Below are 20,764 nucleotides of genomic sequence, written 5' to 3'. Positions count from 1 at the left end.
GATATTCAACGAGTTATGGCAAGTGTACATCGTCCTGGAAAAACTACCTAATTATGATACGGGTAATTTCCCCTGCGACCTTTTGCTCTTAACCTCTTGCCCACATCACCTACCCATGGGAACCACTATTGTGAGTTCTGTGACTACAGTTTTGCTTTTGATGGAGCATAATATAAATGCAATTATACCATCACTGTTCTAATTTCATGTTGTTGTTGCTGTGCAAAAATATCCCAGCAGAAAGCAATCTAGGGGGAAGGGAGGTTTACATTAGCTCACAATTCCAAGTTAGAGTCCTTCACAGCAGGGAAATCAAAGCAGGAGTCATGAGAAGTCATATCTCACCCATGGTCCAGAGCAGAGAGAAACGGAGACAGGCATGGTTAGTGCTCCGCTAGCCCCCAGCACTTGCAGACTGGATCTTCCCACATCGATTATGGCGACCCAGAGAGTTCCCCATAGACACATGGCCACAGGACAAGCTTATGTAGACAATCTTCTGTTGAGACTTCTTTCTCAGGTGGTTCTAGGAACTACCACAACAGTCTTTTGTGTCCAGTCATCCAATCTTTGTTCCTTTTAGTTCCTAGTATTTCAGTCTATAGATATGACTTTATAGATTATTACTTCTTTTATTCTAACTTTTATTAAAAATGTTCTTTGGCCTTCATATCTCTATCTCTATTTCTATCTCTAACTCTAAATCTATAGAACCCATTCTTGTTACTTCTACCTGTTCCCTCTCTAACCTCCCACCCACCATTGTCAATCTCTCCTCTTCCCTATGAGACTCTCACATTCATCTCTTCCTATTTTACTTTGTGACCCATTGAGTTTTTAAAGTTCTCTTTGTGTGGCCACAGTTTTCAAACTGTCTGCTGGAGTCTGCTGGACTCAGCCCAGGGCACTCAACTTAAGACAATGACTGTTTCTCTCCCAGGATATACTGGGGCTGATATTTCAACAGGAAGAGGTGAAAATCTGTGAGCTCCTACTTAATCTATAATTGGCAGACTGCGTCTTATGAAGATCCCACAGAGACAGCCTTAGATGTTGTGGAATCATGGTTGCAATTGCTGCCTAAAACAGCCCCCCTTTCAGTCCTTCTACCTAACCTCTGCCTCTTTTTTTTTTTAAATTAGGTATTTTCTTCATTTACATTTCCAGTGCTATCCCAAAAGTCTCCCATGCCCTCCTCCCCATTCTCCCCACTCCCACTTCTTGGCCCTGGCGTTCCCCTGTACTGAGGCATATAAAGTTTGCAAGACCGATGGGCCTCTCTTTCCACTGATGGCCGACTAGGCCATCTTCTGATACATATGCAGCTAGAGATACCAGCTCTGGGGGTACTGGTTAGCTCATATTGTTATTCCACCTATAGGGCTACAGATCTCTTTAGCTCCTTGGGTACTTTCTCTAGCTCCTCCATTGGGGTCCCTGTGTTCCATCCAATAACTGACTGTGAGCATCCACTTCTGTGTTTGCTAGGCCCAAGAATATCCTCACAAGAGAGAGCTATATCAGGGTCCTTTCAGCAAAATCTTGCTAGTGTATGCAATGGTGTCAGCATTTGGAGGCTGATTACGGGATGGATCCCTGGATCCCTGGATCCCTGGATATGGCAGTCTCTAGATGGTCCATCCTTTCGTCACAGCTCCAAACTTTGTCTCTGTAACTCCTTCCATGGGTGTTTTGTTCCCAATTCTAAGAAGGGGCAAAGTTTCCACACTTTGGTCTTCATTCTTCTTGAGTTTCATGTGTTTTACAAATTACATTTTATATCTTGGGTATTCTAAGTTTCTGGGCTAATAACCACTTATCAGTGAGTACATATCATGTGAGTTCTTTTGTGATTGGGTTACCTCACTCGGGATGATGCCCTCTGGGTCCATCCATTTGCCTAGGAATCATAAATTCATTCTTTTTAATAGCTGAGTAGTACTCCAATGTGTAAATGTACCACATTTTCTGTATACATTCCTCTGTTGAGGGGCATCTGGGTTCTTTTCAGCTTCTGGCTATTATAAATAAGGCTGCTATGAACATAGTAGAGCATATGTCCTTCTTATCGATTGGAACATCTTCTGGATATATGCCCAGGAGAGGTATTGTGGGATCCTCCAGTAGTACTATGTCCAATTTTCTGAGGAACTGCCAGACTGATTTCCAGAGTGGTTGTACAAGCTTGCTCCCTACCTATTCAACATTGTACTTGAAGTCCTAGCCAGAGCAATTTGACAACAAAAGGAGATCAAGGGGATACAAATTGGAAAGGAGGAAGTCAAAATATCACTATTTGCAGATGATATGATAGTATATATGTGACCCTGAAAATTCCACCAGAGAACTCCTAAACCTGATAAACAGCTTCAGTGAAGTAGCTGGATATAAAATTAACTCAAACAAATCAATGGCCTTTCTTTACACAAAGAATAAACAGGCTGAGAAATTAGGGAAACAACACCCTTCTCAATAGTCACAAATAATATAAAATACCTTGGCGTGACTCTAACAAAGGAAGTGAAAGATCTGTATGATAAGAACTTCAAGTCTCTGAAGAAAGAAATTAAAGAAGATCTCAGAAGATGGAAAGATCTCCCATGCTCATGGATTGGCAGGATCAACATTGTAAACATGGCTATCTTGCCAAAAGCAATCTACAGATTCAATGCAATCCCCATCAAAATTCCAACTCAATTCTTCAACGAATTAGAAAGGGCAATCGGCAGATTCATCTGGAAGAACAAAAAACCTAGGAGAGCAAAAACTCTTCTCAAGGATAAAAGAACCTCTGGTGGAATCACCATGCTGGACCTAAAACTGTACTACAGAGCAATTGTGATCAAAACTGCATGGTACTGGTATAGTGACAGACAAGTAGACTAATGGAACAGAATTGAAGACCCAGAGATGAACCCACACACCTATGGTCACTTGGTCTTTGACAGGGGAGCTAAAACCATCCAGTGGAAAAAAGACAGCATTTTCAACAAATGGTGCTGGCACAACTGGCGGTTATCATGTAGAAGAATGCAAATGGATCCATTCCTATCTCCTTGTACTAAGGTCAAATCTAAGTGGATCAAGGAACTCCACATAAAACCAGAGACTGAAACTTATAGAGGAGAAAGTGTGCAAAAGCCTCGAAGATATGGGTACAGGGGAAAAATTCCTGAATAGAACAGCAATGGCTTGTGCTGTAAAATCGAGAATCAACAAATGGGACCTCATAAAATTGCAAAGCTTCTGTAAGGCAAAAGACACCGTCAATAAGACAAAAAGGATACCAACAGAGTGGGAAAGGATCTTTACCTATCCTAAATCAGATAGGGGACTAATATCCAATACATATAAAGAACTCAAGAAGGTGGACTCCAGAAAATCAAATAACCCCATTAAAAAATGGGGCTCAGAGCTAAACAAAGAATTCTCACCTGAGGAATACTGAATGGCTGAGAAGCACCTGAAAAAATGTTCAGCATCCTTAATTATAGGGAAATGCAAATCAAAACAACCCTGAGATTCCACCTCACACCAGTCAGAATGGCTAAGATCAAAAATTCAGGTGACAGCAGATGCTGGAGAGGATGTGGAGAAAGAGGAATACTCCTCCATTGTTGGTGGGATTGCAAGCTTGTATAAACAACCTCTGCCTCTTACATTTTCTCTATATCCTCCTCATTGATGTTCCCCTAGCTTTGGTAGGTTGATGTAAATGAGGATCTGGCAATGTAGTCCAGGCTTTCTTAGGACTTGGTATCACTCTGCTTCTGCCTCTTGGGTGCTGGGTTTATCGATGTGCACCACCACTGTCTTTTCACTATTTGATGGCAACTTTCTCTGTCTTTATGTTTGCAATGTAAGAAACAAAATCAGTAGAGACATTTGATTACAAATCTTATGAACATATTTTCCTTTTTCCCTTGGGTATATACTTAGCATACTTTTCTTCTGGGCCCTATGGCATATGGGCATTCAAGTTTGTAAAAACTTGCCCAAATAATCAAAAATGGTCCTAAACAATAAGACTGTCCACATTGAGCATTCATTTTATACTTTGTAGTGGTATCTCATTATTGCTTGATAACTAGAAGTACTAAGCAACACTGTGTGCTATCTATAATTTTCAGTCATTATTGATAATGGTATATTTAGTGATGGTAAAATGGCAATAGTCTCAAAAGAATTTCATATCATTTCTACTCAGCCAGGTTGGGGATGTCAGTTAGCTTATCAGACAGGAAACAGTCAATTATATGTTATTTGGTTAGTGTATTTATCACAATTATACTCTGCTCAAAAATTAAGATACGGAGACCAGAAGCTAAAATAAAAAAAAAAATGATGATGCAACTGGCTGTCGTCCATGCATCTAAACCCAACTAGAGATTCAATAATCTAGTGACCTGTCCAACCAGGGAAGCTGCCCATTCATGAGATTTGAATGGCACATCATGTGGCTAACACCAACCCATTAGAAACTTCTAAAAGACTTTGTGTGTATTAAGCATTTTTCTTTTCCTTTTGGTTTGTTTATAAGAGAGAACATGAAGCTGGGTGGGTGGGTAGGAAGGAGGCTCTGGGAGGAGTTGGGAGATGGAAAACAATATGCTAAAGATACACTGTGTGAAGCTTTCAAAGAACAATCTTCTTAAAAGCCACTTACATAGTCATGAGCTTATATATTGAAATATATCTTTTTATTTACAGAAATGTATATTCTCATTTACTGTCAGATTTCTTATTGGCAGATGGAGACAAGGAGACGCCATATAGCTTCTATGAGATGTATTTAACTTAGGAAATGGACTGCATGCTATCTAACTATAATGTTAAATTATAGAAAAGTAAATTACTGTTTTGCTTTATAAACACATTATGGAAACTTTTCTTTACCTCTTCATTGTTGGCCTTCTAGTTTACACGTCTCTAATTACATAATTCTTTTTTTATGAGAAAATAATACATAGAAATAACAAACAAACCACCTAGTACCACGTAATAAGTCACAACTCTGAGTTGCATGTCAGTTTATGTGTGAACATGGTTGTACTGCTTCTGAATTGTGTGTTGGTGTCTTGATTCACAAATGAGATTTTATGTTTTATAGTTAGCATATTTAACTAATCAAAATGTCTGAATCACTTTCATGTCTTTATTTAAAACAGTATAATAAATATAATTTGTTTTAGTATAATAGTCTGTGAATTAAATTTGATTCAATGTTTTAAACAACAACAACAACAAAAAAGAAATTCTATCTTAAGCTTTGAACTCAGATATTTTTTAACTCAGATATTTTACCATAGAGCTGAAATCTAACTAATACAATGAGGTGCCTAGAATAAGCAGAGTCATAGTGACAGACAGTAAAATGGTCATTTCCAGGGGCCTGTGCAGAAGCACATGAGGATTAATGGTTGATAGGCACAGTGTCTCAGCTCTGCATGATAAACCGAGCCCTGTAGATGGGTCATGGCTACACAGCAGTGTGAGATCACACAGTCCTTCTATGATGGGTACTTAAGACAACTGAGATGATACGCATTATATCACACGTCTTGACAAAATAAGGAAATGAAAAATATAAAGCTATATCACCATTTCATCTTTCGGTGGACCAATATTTTAGGCACTGTGGTAAACAAACAGGTAGGGATAGACTCAGCTACAGTACAGATCCTGGCTTAAGAACACAGGACAATCTTCAGTCTCACAAAGAGGAATTTGATCTTGCCCTAATGTGTAGAAAATATCAAGGGCAAAGGAACATGGGAAATGCAGGAAGATCAGCTATGAGGAAATCCACTGGGAAGTGACCAGGCTGTCATTAAACCATCATCATGCCACAGTGCAACGAAGGGGGGGGGGTGTGTTCGTGGGCTTTCATTCCATAACCCTTACATGTTACAAGTGTGTTAAACACTAAAGACAATGAACTAAAGCAGTTTTAAACTTCTTTTTGCTGCAGAGATATCATACTTTTATGTCGGCTATATTCTTTAGATGTAGTTAATTTCTCCGGATTATCCTTTATCAAAATCATGATGCTAGCTTGTCCTTCTCTCCATATCAGAAAAGAGAAGTTAAGCTTACATGATAGGCACATACTCGATGGCTTGTCTCTCCCACTCAAAATACAGAATGGATATCTTTGAACTTTCAAAAAGGGAAGAATATCATACTTGGAGGTTAATATTTCCATTAAGATTAAATTAAATCTGAGTAAAACTAAAACTAATTATCATTTTTCTTTCCAAGTTGCCTATTAGTTTCTGTAATGTTCAATTTTAATCATTTTTGGAAAATAGTAATAGTACCCACAAGTAAAAGAGAAAAGTCACCCAATCATTGAAGAGTGATAGAATTAAATGGAGGTAGATTATTATAGAAAATGATGTGAAAGGTTTTGTAATCTGAATAGTAAAAACTTCTTTAGGTTTCAACCCTCAGGTAAGCAGCGTTGCCATGTAAAAAATTAAATTTATTTACCACTTTACCACTTGAAATCATTACATTTCTCTAAACTAATAAATACTTATTAACTGAAATTAACATTTTGAATTCTCTGGCGATAACCCTGGCCTGCAAAAGGACCACTCTTCCAGTACTTCTGTCTCCTAACTGTCAGGTGATCCACTGATCTGCGCAAATTTCTCTGTGACTGGGGGCTAATGTTTTGGGGGATGGTTCTCTGCACTGTGTAGTGAGATGCTGATGGATGTGCTCAGAGATCTGGTCACAGTGTGGAGGTTGGCATTTTGATATTTGGAGCATCTCTTTTCTCAGTGCTGTGTCTTTCTTTTTCACCACCTCTGATTGGTTAGTAAAGGACTGATACAGCCTATAGCTGGGCAGAAGAGAATAGGGCGGGACTTTCGATCCTGGAAGCAACAAAGTCATGAAAGAGAGGAGGAGAAGAGGACCAGGAGGATTCACCATGAGACATCCTCAGGGAAGTCACGTGAGGATCCGCATGAGCCAGGGCAAGACTCAGATTGCAAGAAAGGACCACATGACTGTGAAACCGGCAGCCATAAGGGTTAGAGCAGATGAGCATCTGCCTAGCTTAGTGCCTGCAGCTTAATAAATTTATTAGATCTCTGCCATGTCATATATTCAGTAGCTAAACCAGGCTAGGGCAGGCACAGAAATGCCCTGTCTTTACTTGGGAACAAAAAGGGTGTAGACCCCGCCTCCAATTATGTTTACACTAACGTGGAATCATTTTACAATTTTATGTTGAGCAATATGAAGAAAACTCTCTCATCTCAGAGGAAATTATTTTGCAGTTAAAAAAGTAATCCGAGTAAATTAATGGAGAAACTATGATCTTACTTCTTTCCTTAGCTTGCTTAAATGAAAATACATTCTCATTTAAGAACAGAGGTACCTGATTCTCTTCCTGGTGAGGATCCAAGGTGATCATCCACTTACCCTCCATGATGGTCAAGGGATCTTCCACCTTTGGGCGCAGGATGTTAGGACCGAAGACAGTTGCCAAGTTCTGTGCGCTCATCTTGTTAACTCCTGAATAGGACTGCACTTCATCCAGGAACCTGGCAGTGGCGAGATTACAATCGAAACAGTGAAAATGCATTTCTTAGTGGAGTAGAATGGATCATTGGGAAATGTATGAACTGAAATATGTTCAACGAAGACAAAACTATATGGAAATTCAAACATCTCCCGCTGGAATGTACAGAAATTACCGTGCAAATGATTGATGAAGCATCAGGCTGCTAGGACTACATCAGAGACCTGTTCCAGCCTGCTAGAGTTTTGTCTCCATTGTCAATTACGTGAGTTTGAATGCTATTATAGATTTTGATAGTCAAGAGTATGTGTTCCCGTCTGTTGTGGTTTACATGAGTATTGCTCAAAGCTTCATGTGATATACTGTTGTGAAGTGGTGGAACCTTCAAAGAGGAAGCCTAGTCACAGTCATCAGGGAGGTGTCCCTGAAGGAGATATTGAGACTCATTCCCTAATGGACAACAGTGAGGGGGGGGGGGGCGGAGGAAGGGAGAAGGGGAGGGGGAGAGGGAGAGAGAGAGGGAGCATAAAATTGAGAAGGAATAGGGAAAAATTAGAGGAAAGAGAACTGGGGGGACTGGACTTCATCGAACAGTGTGCATGTAATTTGTAATCGATTCTCAAACAATACAAAAAAATCACTATGTAAGAAAAGAAACAGTCAGATATAGACAGACAGACAGACTGATAGATGAATACATAGAAACATAGATATACAGATACACAGACACATAGATATTGTAAAAGGAAGACAAAGCAAGAGAAAATCCTCAGTCCTTGTTCTCTGAGCTGGAGCTGATTTCAAAGACACTTGTAAGGAAACAATAAATGCCCTGGGCATTGTCCTAACTAAAAAAGAACAAGGTGATTCAAAACGCAATAAACAAGGCAGCACATAGCCTTCCAATAAAAGATACTTGACTGTTTAAAACAACCCTGGTCACTAAACAAATGCTGATACAGGCGTTCCTTCCTTGCTCTCCTGCCTCACCACAGGCTCAAAGTGACAGGACTAATCACAAATGGACTGACCCTCGGATGCTCTGGAATGGACACTAATCAGTTCTTAAAAGTTGATTAGCTTGGATATTCTGTTACAGAAATTAAAAGGTGACTAGCATTCTTCCAACACCCTGGGTCATGGTGGTATACAAGGTCATCTGGTAAAATCCATGACTCCACTCAAGAGGAATCACGGTGTTCATGGGAAATTTATGAGCTCCTATTATAGTCTATTAAAGTCTAAGTTCAAATGTTATGGGAACTAACACGTCAATTCTATTGGGGAAAAACTGCAAGCACATATATCTCACTTTATTATGTATTAAAGAATAAATAGCATAAAATAACTCATTCTTGGGGCAATTTTAGTAGGAAAACTGCTCTGTTTTGAGCATCCACATTGGGTGACTCACAATTTTTCCAGCCCCAGGCTATCCACTGTCTTCTGGTTTCTGCTATTATCTGGCACACATATACATAGAGGGCATTCACGTGTACACAAAATAATTTAGAAAAACAAAGCTTAAAAAAAATCCACTAAGTGTTTGAGGAGAAGAATTTTTATTCTGTAGAGGCTTGTGGTAGACTCACACAAGCCTCTATTTTCCCCTTTTCCTTGAGGAGGACGTAGACCTTCTTTTGCCTAACACAATACCTGGAATGTATTTGAAATTCTTGGATGAAAGTCTTCCTTGCTTTTACACATGTTGGTTAAAACATCCTCTGCATTTGGAGGTGTGAAGTTGACGGTCTTACCTATTTCTGAACACAGCAATCTCTACAAAGGGGTGTGATGGAGGTTTGGAAAGTCCTACTTACTTAAGTCTTCTGTGAATGCCACAGTGCCCAGGATTCTAAACCTCAGAGTGGCTGTGAGGAGTAGCTGGTTTCCAGTGCTTTTTACTCCCAAAAAGGTAGAGAAATTGCACGAAGGTGTAGAAGAAAATAGTCCATGACAGAATCCACATTCCCAAGCTGGATTCCTCAGCCCACATGTGGCTCTTTTAGGAATGTTCCCTGAACAACTTTGATAAAAGTTTGACTGCTTAGAGCAATATATTTTTAATGTGTGGAAACAAGGGGCATTTTAAAGTCACAAAATCAGGCATTCTTAGTGCTTAGGAACTCTGAGATAACCTTGTCAAACTTGCTAATTTTCTGTGAGACCAACGTAGCTTAGGTTGTGTTGTTCATTGCCACCTGTAAATTATCATCAAGCTGAATATAATGCTGTCTGTCTTGGCATTGAGTTTAGGAAAATTCTTACCTGCAAATGTACTTCAGAAGGTTGTAGTTAACCACAGGCAAACTCTTCACTTGTTTCATTAGCTCCTTAACACCCTGAGCACAAACAAGAAGAGACAAACACATGTTATGTTTCGTGTGTTAGTCTTGGAATTAGAGTGAGTCAGAAATAGCCACATGGGCTCTGCTGCTGCTGCAGTTATTTTAATATACTGTACAGTATATTACTTAATATATTGAATCAGTGAACGATCCTGCCCTGCAAATGTTCTACTATCACAACCAGCAGTTTGGACACATTTCCAAAGATGCACCGATACTTTAAGTAGTTCTATAAGTCCAGTCACATATCCCATGATGACATTTCAGTGAAAGACAGTGGCCCAATAGACCATATCATTCAGAGATGCCATGTGGTCACTGTACAATAAACCGGCTGCCTAGAGACACAGTCCTCAGAGCTCTTGTGCAATCTGAAGCTACTATTTTGGAAGCAGTTTTTAAAGTGAAGCTATTTGAACTTTAAAAACTTGGTTTTCGGTTGACTTGAAAACAGACAATAGCTTCATTTGCAATTAAGTTATCTTCAAAAAAACAAACAAACAAAAACAAAAAACCAACACCCCCCCCAAAAAAAAACCAGCATTGATGTAGTGACCATCCTTCACAATTGAACATGCTCAGATCTAGAGAGATATATGCCTGCTGGCAAATACCTCTGCACTGACTTGTCTACATTAGATCATTCAGGAAGAGAAAAATTGGGAGGGCTGATTCGAGAAATTTCACAAAGAATAATTTCTTTGGTTTTGATGATTGTAAAGTGTACTCTAACATATAAAGGACATGGAAAAGTCAGTTGATAAAGGGGTCTGACTTATCCTTCCTTTACATGGTAAGGTATATTTTAGGTTTCACTAGAGAGATGGTCTATGTCACAGCTACACAAGTATTCTCTTGTAGTACAAAGGAGGTTACACTTTGAAAGCACACACTTTCCAACAAACATGGCGGAGATGATTGGATGTCTGTGTGCAGAAGGATGAGGTGGCCCTTCCTCGTGTCATAGGCAAGAACGGACTCCTAACAGCTTGCAGATCTCAACCTGAGCACTGAAGCAAAGCCTTGGGACTAAATGTAGAGCAAATCTGTATGCTCTTCCGGAAACAGACGCTTCTGCAATGGCAGAGGAAGGAAAACGGGTCAGTGAGATTCCACTGAAACGCTACAACAATTGCGGAAGCAATTTTTTTCTTTTTTGATAAAATAGGCATCTGGAAAGTGAAGAGGTAACATATGGAATGGAAGAAACCATTTGCAAATGATTTGTGCCTAAACTGTACTTACAACTCACTAATAATAATAAGACAATTATAGTTGCCTTCCAGACCTGAAGATTCAACCAGCTATAGATTAAAACTACTACAAAAAGCTAGCTACTTCTGTATTGAACATTTCCTAACAGCCCTCAAATTACTATTTGTAAGCCCCTGTGTTGTACTAGTTTCTCTAGAGCTGACCTAAAATATACATTATACATGGGTTATGCAAGTAACACAAAATTTTATGTAAAAGATACAAAACCCACAGGCTTAGCTCTCCTCAGGGACCCCTGGAACCAAGGCCTTTAGGGATTAGGATGTCTGGAATGCAAGTAAAATGTAGTGTGATGTGACTAGATAGTTCTCCAGAGAAAACACAAAAATCATGAAGCAGCAGATAAGAAGATAGTCAGGTGGCCTCTCCTGTGGGAGAGCCTGTGGTACATGAATGTGGTATGTGAAGCTGGGAACAGCACTATCTGCTGGTAAGATTTGAACATCACGTGGGCTCCTAATACAGAGGTTAGTAGCCCAGCCATTCTACCTACCAGATAAGTAAACAAGATCCCTGTAAAATATGTCTAGGCAAACTCGGTGGGTACATGGATATTCATAGGAGCATCATTCGACAGCCAGATAACGGAAGTAAATGATTCTCCCTTGCCTGGTGGATGGATGAAGATGGAATATAATTTGGAATTATAGGAAACAAAATACTGATATATGCTGTGCATAAATGAACTAAGGAGCAGATAGAAGATGGAATCACAAAACAAAGACTACACTGAACACTGAAATGGAAGTGTCTAGAATGGGTAAGTCTATGAGGTAAGAAAATAGATCAGAAGTTTTAAGTGCCAGGAGGAGAAATGGAAGATAATAAGGATGAGGTTTGTTACAGGATAATAAAGATGTAAGTACTCTAATCTTAGATTTTGGTCATTGCTTGCACAACTCAGAGAATATACTCAAAGATACTGCAATATGTACTTTTAACAGTTATATCTCAATTTCTCAAAAAAAAAAAAAGTGTTTTAGCAAAACAAGCAGAGGTACCAGTTGGTACACAGGCCATCTTTTGTGTCATTTATGGGAAGATGGGGTACCTAGGAAACAGGCATCAGCCCTTCCTGGATTAGAAGGCCTGAGACAACAGTGCCATCAGCCATTGGGGAATGGAGAGTGTATTCGTTCAACTCTATCTTCATCTTTAATTGGAAAGAGTCAAATTCAGGAGTGTGGCTGTACATGAAGATCCGATGCGATGTCAACACATAGCACAAGTTAAAACAATTTGAGGATGGGGAAGGGAAGCTTTCAAACTGCAGACAATAAGCCACACCCACAGCCCCAGTCACGTGTTTCCGCAGGCGCGGTATCGACTTACTGCTTCTTCCTCCTTACTGAGCAGCGTGGCGCAGGACAAAAAGTCTTCATACTTTGCATAAGGAACGACGGGCTCTGGAAGTTCTCGGAGATACAATTTCAGCAGGGATGCCACAGTGTGGACGTCGGTGTTGCTGCAGGGACAGAAGTTCGGAGACATTCTTTGGGCATGAGTTTTCATGATGCTATTTATCTTTTCACCATATGTCTACCTAAGAGAATTGCGACAAAGCTGGCAATTGAGTCAGCTGATCGAGTTTTCAGGAAGCACACACTTCTAAGATGCCCAGTAGATGCTACCACAGGACTCAGGAGAGGGACACGGAAGGACGCCAAGCCTTCAGTTTGGCTTGAAAACATTTAAAAGGTCAGGCATTTTTCTAACTTGTGTCGCTGACAAGAAAAAAAAAATGCACCAGTTATGGAAAACAGTAAGAATACATCAGATTGTGAATCCTTACTGCCTGTCTACTCCTATTGTGTTTTATATCAAAGACTTTGGGGCTTAAGAAAGAGGCTTTATTCTAGCCTTCTCGTCATATGCAGATACACAGCAGATACTGCAACCAGAGTGGCCATGATAATAAAAATTGATGACAAACACAGGTAGGTAAGGATGCTGGGAGAGGACCCACTTACTCACTGCTAGCGGGAGTGCAAACTGGTACAGACACTACAGAAATCAGTGTGGAGGATCTTAACAGAACTAGAAAGAGGTTTACCATGTGATCCAGCGATACCGCACTAGGGGATATACCCAGAGGACTCTATATCACACTACAGAGAGAGTTGCTCAGCCAAGTTCTTGCTGTTCTACTCACAATACCCAGGGAATGGAAACAGCCTAGATGTTCAGCTTAGGAATAGATGAGGAAGATGAGCTATATTTACACAATTGGATAGTTTTCCGCTGTTAAGAAACATGCAGTTATGAAGGACGCAAGTAAATAGGTGGAGCTGGAAGCATTGAGAACGTTTGAACAGTAGATGGCGCAAGCACAAAGTAAGATGCAGGAGATGGCCTGTAAATGATTAGAAGCTGCAGGATGGTTCTACTAGCAGATTGTACAGTTCCTGAGTTGTGAACACCCCAGGGAGTAGACATATTTGAGCTGCGAGTAAGGAGGCTGGAGTGGAGCGGGACCAATATTTGATGCCTTCTTTGAGTGAGACTACAGATAACCATCTGGTATGATGACACATATGCACGGCACTTGTTATACAGGAATGATTAAGACAAAAATGGCCAGGTAAATTTGCTCTTCATTCAGTCGGTGACAGGTTGTTAAACCTTTGTTTAAAGCCTAAACCTTAAAGTACAAAACTGTTGTGTGGCCTTCTTAGACCCCAGACACTTTGTAGAGTCAGGGGCTTCTGCATCTTTTGAGCATCCTTGGTTTGGACTTCTCCTTTGCCACAAAATAGGAGAACACAGTCTCATGTGGACAGGTTCCAGAGTGCTTTTCTCTGATTTAACTCAGGAAGCTCTCAGTTACTCTGCCACCGCTACCTGGCTACCTACAGCAGCGGGAGGCTGGGGCTTCTCTGAATACTGTCTTTAAAAAAAAAATCCGGGGGCTGGAGAGATGGCTCAGCGGTTAAGATCACTGGCTGCTCTTCCGAAGGTCCTGAGTTCAAATCCCAGCAACCACATGGTGGCTCACAATCATCCGTAATGAGATCGGATGCCCTCATCTGGTGCATCTAAAGACAGCTACAGTGTACTTAGATATAATAATAAATAAATCTTAAAAAAAAATCCTCTGTACCTCAGTAGTGTACTGACTCTCCAGCCTCAACTCTCTCAATGAAAAAAGTCTCCTGCTGCTCCTAACATTTACTTTAATATGTGCAACCAATTATATATCAATGTCCTGTGCCAACTCTGCAGCATACCTGGATGTACATCTCAGTGCTCCCCAAAGTGAAGTGAGAGGACTTGTCATACAAAATCTATAACAAGAGACTAAACCTCCCCCGCTTAAATGACAACAGGGACATCTGTACACACCCCACCTTCACTGCAGGGCAGCGAGGAGGTTCTGTGACAATATGGTTCCTGAAGTCCCCTGCACAGTCAGAAATTCTTCCTAGTTACTGGCTCCAAGCTAAGCTACCTCAGAGTCAAACTGTTCGGTGGGAGCATCAAATCGTTTGCCAATGTGTCATTATACAAGCTCAGGTTTCTCAGTGGTAGAATCCATGCGGGAATTAAAATAATTAGTCATATCCAATATCTCCAGGGAAAGCAGGAAAGCAGACAGAGATGGTTCAAAGACCCTGGTGGAAGAGCTGTGGGAACAGGGGAAGGTGTGGACAGTCTCCATGGCTGACCGGTACACCTGTCTCATATCCACAGTCCTATGTGGAGAAGCTGTGGACAGTCTCCATGGCTGACCGGTACACCTGTCTCATATCCACAGTCCTACGTGGAGAAGCTGTGGACAGTCTCCATGGCTGACCGGTACACCTGTCTCATATCCACAGTCCTACGTGGAGAAGCTGTGGACAGTCTCCATGGCTGACCGGTACACCTGTCTCATATCCACAGTCCTACGTGGGTTTCGCTTCGCAGTCTGATCTTACTGCATGAAGTACTTCAAGAGCTCACTCGCTCAGGCTTTCTGTGACTGGACTTTCATAGATTCTTGTGGGTCACCCTTCATTAATCATGGGGTCACTTGCTCACTGAATGGTTCCTGAACGTGTGGTGTTCACTGCCTCACGCTGTGGTCTAGAAGGAACAGAGATCAGTAGCACAGACCCTTTTGTCCCCTGTGGGCTTCTGTCCCCAAGTGGACATCACCAACACTTCTGACCAAGCCTCCTCATGTTCTGCCTCAGAACGTTCTCTGTGCATTCTAGCTGACATGGCAGGTGTGTGATTTTAAGGGTGCTCTCTAGACTTCCTGGAGGACGTCTTGCCCTGTTTATATTCTGTGCACAATATAAAACAGTTAGTCATAGAAACCGAGATACAACAGGAATCCTTCTTGCTCAGCCTCTAACCCTGGTCTTTCTTTCCTAAGAAATCTGCATCTGCATGCAACAGCACACACACACACACACACACACACACACACACACACACATTCATATATTCAAATGCCACCATAATTACAAGTTAAATCCTACACAGACAAAAATCTTGTAAGGTTTAAGCCTCAGAATTAGACAAGAGAATGTCTTCAGTCTGGATACTATGTGCAGAATGCAGTATAATCAATCCCTTTTTTAACCCAACATGATGAGTTCCCAAGGTAGCTGCACAGGATGATATTCCAGGTATTGAGAGCTCATCTGCAAGAAGCACAACAGAAGGACCTAAAATACCCTCGAAATTAAGAAATAATAATGTCATGTCCAACAGACCCCGAGAAGACCCAAACGAGACTGAAGACATCCAGCAGCGACACACACAGCCAGTGTCTTTATCTAGACTGTCACATTGTAGAAGTGCTTTGTTCTGCCCCAGTTCAGAGAGACACAGGGAAACCAGTCCTAGAAAATGGGCTGCTTCAAACCAAGCCAAGCATCTATTTGTAAAAGTTTGCCATTTTTCACAAGTATTTTTTATTACATGTCAAAACTGGTGGCTGTCTTTGACAGTGAAACCCAAATCTAGTCACATCGCTTATTGCAAAGCCACACAAGTGTCACCATGAATTCTACACAGAAATTAAAGGAGTCTTTCCCCTGCAGGCAAAGTCCAGACTAGACTGAGTATAACTTGTTCTGATTCAGTTCTGCTGGCTCACTGGTTGTGAGGCAGAGAACTACATCATGACCTGAACAATCCTCTCCCGACAGCCAGACATGGGATGTCGTGGTGCCTAGCATGAAGGTATTTGTAGGTGGGGCTGTGGAGATGTCTTTAGGGGTAGGTGAAAAGTCACCACAAGGGTGGGTCTTTCATCTGTCAGGATGGTGGGTCAGGAGCTAGTCACCTTCCTCCACAGTGCATGTGCTGAGGGAGAACTGTACAATGGAACAGAAAGAAGACTTCACCTGCAAACTGGGGAGAGGGCTACCCCTCAAGGTCAACTGTGCCCCACCACTGACCTTGGACTTCCACACCCAGACTGGGAAAATAAATGTGTGCGTGCACAGCTACCGTTTAAGCATACGAGTGTGCGTGCACAGCTAATTGCCACACTGCTTCCTTCTCTCCGTGTCTAAAATTACATGCATAAGCTTGTGCATCATAGATTTCTTCCTTGTTATGTAAACCACATTAAAAAATTGATAACCTCTTACACAGTTATTCCAGGCTACCATACATACCCCCCCCACACAAACTCACACATAATACATCCTATCTCACACAAATACACATACACACATTCACTTAAATGCACACATGCACATACAAACTCACACACTCATAATACATCCTCCCTCATACACATGCACAAACACACATGCACATATATAATTAAAAAGAATTTTTTAAAGAAAAAAATGTACACACCACTAATGTTTGCTATACCAAAGACAGAAGTAAAATACAATGTGATAATAAAAGAAGCTATTAAATAATTACAGCTATATGAACTTTCCTGAGGAGAGAAACCATAGAGAAAGGAATTTAATTAGTTGGTTAGTTGTCGCTCTGGGAAGGAGTCAGGGTGGGGGCCAGAGAAGCAGGAAACGGACATATGAGAACTTACTAGGGTGATAAAATATTCTCATATACAGCCATGCAAATTTATCAAACCTTTCTAATTTTATTTTTAAAATAAATTATCTTTAAAATTCATAAAATATCTGACTAAATAAATTTATTTTAGAAACGTATTATGGTATGAACTTTCATTTAAAACGTTAGAATCTGAATTACGAATGTAAAGCACACACTTTCAGAACATAAAACTGTATAGGTTCCTTATGTCTTTCTGTAGGAATTGCCATGGTGACTTTAAAACAGAAACCAGATTCTCCTGGACTGAAAACACTGCCTCCCACAGCTATGAGTATATGACATTTTCTCAATACATAACTGGCCAATCTATCATTATCCTTATTGTGGCCCTACAAACAGTGGAACCAGGTAGAGGTTGGCTATAATGGCAGTAATAAGTGCCTGCTACCAGCCAAGGATTAATCTACTCTCATTATGTGTTTGGTTCTGTGGGGTTTCCCGAGGGAGGGGATGCCAGGCAAGTGCTCTACCACTGACCCCATCCCCAGTCCTGTGTTGTTTTGAAATGCCTGAACATAACATCCTGTGAGGTTTGTTTCCATTATATATGAGGAAACTCGATGCTCTGAGAAGCAAGTGCGTAGCCCTCAACATTAGCGTGGACAGTGGATAGTGGGCAGGGACTTCAGTTTCTTTGTCATCGAAGCCTGAACTCCTATACCATGTCCTTTTAAGTAGGGAAACACAAACAGATAAATAGGCCAAAGCCTCAAAAACTTCTATAGGCATTTTTATTCACAGCCCCGATGGACATTAGCAGAAGCAAGCCAACTCTGCAAAGATGAACCCAAAGGAAAGTGAAGCTTTTGGTCCCACCATGGGCCCAGAGGGGCACTGAACACACAGCAAGGGAGCATAGCACAAAGAAACCGGACGTGTGTGTAGTTACAACCTGTGCCACAAAATACATCCAGTGAGCACACCCGCTCATGTTTGTACCACAGAGGACGGTTCCACTTAAAGCCCGGTAATTTTCCAGACCTTACTAATGTTTGGTCATAAGAGGGCTTCATGGAACCCTGTGTGACATAACTAGTGTTCAAATGGCAGGTTGTTTCCCCCAAATGTGGGCTCATCCAAGTAATGCCACACGTCACAAGAAAAGACACTGACGTCAGCTTGCACGGAGGAACATTAGGCTTCATCATTCTCTCACCCCCATCTCCATATTATCAATTAAATGGAACTGCACAGGGGCTAAGTCTTTGGAGCAGCTGTAGCCAGGGCCTGGCTAAATGATAGGGTCCTCTAGTCAGTACACTTGATGTTCAGTACACTTGATGTTCTCTCAGAGTTTGGTTCCCAGCACCCATATTGGGCAGCAAGCAACAAGTGCTTGCAACTCCAGCCCCAGGTTCTTCTGGCCTCCACAGGTACACCCCGCCACCCCTCCCCCCCACATACATGACACACATGACATGCAAAGTAAAAAATAAACTAAATAAAATGAATACTAAGATCATGATGGTAGGTGAATAGCGAAATGTAGAAGCACTCAGAATCAATGCTTATAATATCTTGTCACACCATTGCGTCTATAAATGGTGTGACATAAAATGACATAAGAGAGAGGCACACCAAGATTCACCAGAGCTAAGCAGCCATCTATGCAGGACTCAGAGGGCTGGTCTGACTTGATTCAAGGATCTGGTGTCCTTCAGTGCTGATACTAGGCAGTCAGTTTTCTATGTGCACATACAGGGCTTGCTGTGGCCAACCACGGAGTGTTCTTAGCCTCCTGAGCCCTTTAGAATTGTTACTGCACCACTTTTCCTTATCCATGTGCCCTCCAGGTACCCTTGTCTACTCCACTTCCCTCGTCAAACCCCACCCCAGACCTTTGATTCACACTTGATACAAAGGCTTCCTTATGGTGGATTTTGCTACTAAACTAGAGCGTTTGAGTCTTCCCTGGGAACAAAGCAGAAATGTGTTTTTTGGGTCCCTTCTGTGCTGTCCTCCCAATCCAGGCCCATCAGAGCATAGGTAACTATGTATTTCCACAGCAGCTCTGCATGTCATAAAATAACTCATATTTCACATTTAACCTGGGCAGAAACAGTGCCCAGTTCCTGGAGATGTCAATTTCCCTCAACGTCTTTAAAACAAGCTAAGGCTCCTCGTGATCAGCGATATTCCCTACACACTTGCAGCCGACGTTCAAGCTAGCATTTGCCAGGTTATGGCTTTAAGACTATACAACTGAAAAAAAAAAAGACTTTAGGATTATACACCGGAAAAAAATCACCTGAAAGAGTTATTTAAAATGCAGAGTCCTGGGCACCCCTCAATGTTTGTATTAGGAGAGTGAATCTAAATATATACTTGCAAATTATTCTTGTAAAAAATGATATCTTTAAGATCATATTTTATAACTCAGAGCAGTGAAGCCAAGAGCTCTCTACTGCTTTCCAGGAGATTCAGTTTTAAAATTGTCTCTCTGCTCTGTCTTCTAACATTTGGATTTTAAAAGATCCTGCTGAGGTATAGTCTCTCTCTCCTTGTCCCCTTCCCTCTTAACCAAAACAATTAAAACCAACAAGAACGAAGAGAGGAGAGGGGAAGAAAGGATGAAGGAATCTTGAACAGAGTATGTGGGTAAATGGCTGGCGTACCCAGGACAGCAGCTGCTTTGCTGGACCCTTGGACAGATGTGTAACGCCGCCAGCTGCAGGCAACCTCTGCCCTGTCTTGAGCAGTGTTGCACATGTGCAGCTATTTCACTGCTGAGCAATGAATGGTAGGGCGGTGAGCCCCACACTGTCTAACTAACCCTTGTCCCCACCTCTGGCACTTCCAGAATGTCCCCTTACAGCTGACACCATCTGGAGAGCTTTGGAAACAACAACAGGCCTCTAATTTGGCTTTGCACCTCCTTTGTTTCTGTTGCTTTTAAGTGGTAGGGGAGTTTAATACAGAATGTGACATATTGGTTTGTTATCATTCCTGAGGAGGGAGAGAACAACAAGAGTGCTGAGAAACTATGACAGCTATTTGTTTGTTTGCAGTTTTTAAGTGCCAGGGGCCACTCATCAAATACCAGGGTTTTTTGTTTTTTGTTTTTTGTTTTTTTTTTCAGGTCAGTGAGAAGACCCTTTATCTCAAAATTTACTTTTGTCTAAGAGGCCATAGGAATACGTCACAACAATAGAAACACAACGCCACACGGGAATGCCAGTCTCAAACCTGAACTTTAGAAATGGAAAAACAGTTTGGTTGAGGCTCCGGGTAAGAGAGCTTGCATACATAGCATGCTCAAAGCCTTGGGTTTGGTTCCAGCATACAAAAAAATGCCAATGAACAGAATCACAAAGGTAGCTTTAGATGCAAAGCAAACTAGTGGAGACGTGGTTCTTATAAAAGTCGTCGCATCTACTTTTCGCCCCTCTCAATCCAAACAATCCATGTTTTAAATGTCTTTTAAAAGCAGCAGAAATTTTAAAAATCACGTCTCTTTTGCCTGTCCTTGACAGAGCACTTCTCACTAGAGGGTGAAATATCATCTTGCAGATCCCAAACAGATCCATAGCTTCATAAGCCCCAGTACCGTCATGAGGACAAGAAACCACCA

At 41.2% G+C, this 20,764-nt stretch overlaps 1 protein-coding gene across 10 annotated transcripts in view; it reads right to left on the bottom strand.

Annotated features, from left to right (window-relative positions):
• Arhgap24 (Rho GTPase activating protein 24) overlaps nt 1–20,764 on the bottom strand; it is a 697,838-nt gene that overhangs the window by 16,716 nt on the left and 660,358 nt on the right. For all 10 annotated transcript variants that reach the window (XM_006534888.2, NM_029270.2, NM_146161.3 and 7 more), the window contains 3 exons: nt 12,493–12,625; nt 9,806–9,879; nt 7,438–7,559 (listed from right to left, as the gene is read on the bottom strand). In XM_006534888.2, the coding sequence (XP_006534951.1) occupies nt 7,438–7,559; nt 9,806–9,879; nt 12,493–12,625 (329 nt within the window). The remainder of the gene's footprint in view (nt 1–7,437; nt 7,560–9,805; nt 9,880–12,492; nt 12,626–20,764) is intronic.

Source organism: Mus musculus, chromosome 5 (assembly GCF_000001635.26).
Source record: "Mus musculus strain C57BL/6J chromosome 5, GRCm38.p6 C57BL/6J".
In the NCBI taxonomy this organism is placed as follows: domain Eukaryota; kingdom Metazoa; phylum Chordata; class Mammalia; order Rodentia; family Muridae; genus Mus; species Mus musculus.
Note: the sequence above shows the minus strand (reverse complement) of the source record. Positions and strands in the feature narration are given on the sequence as shown.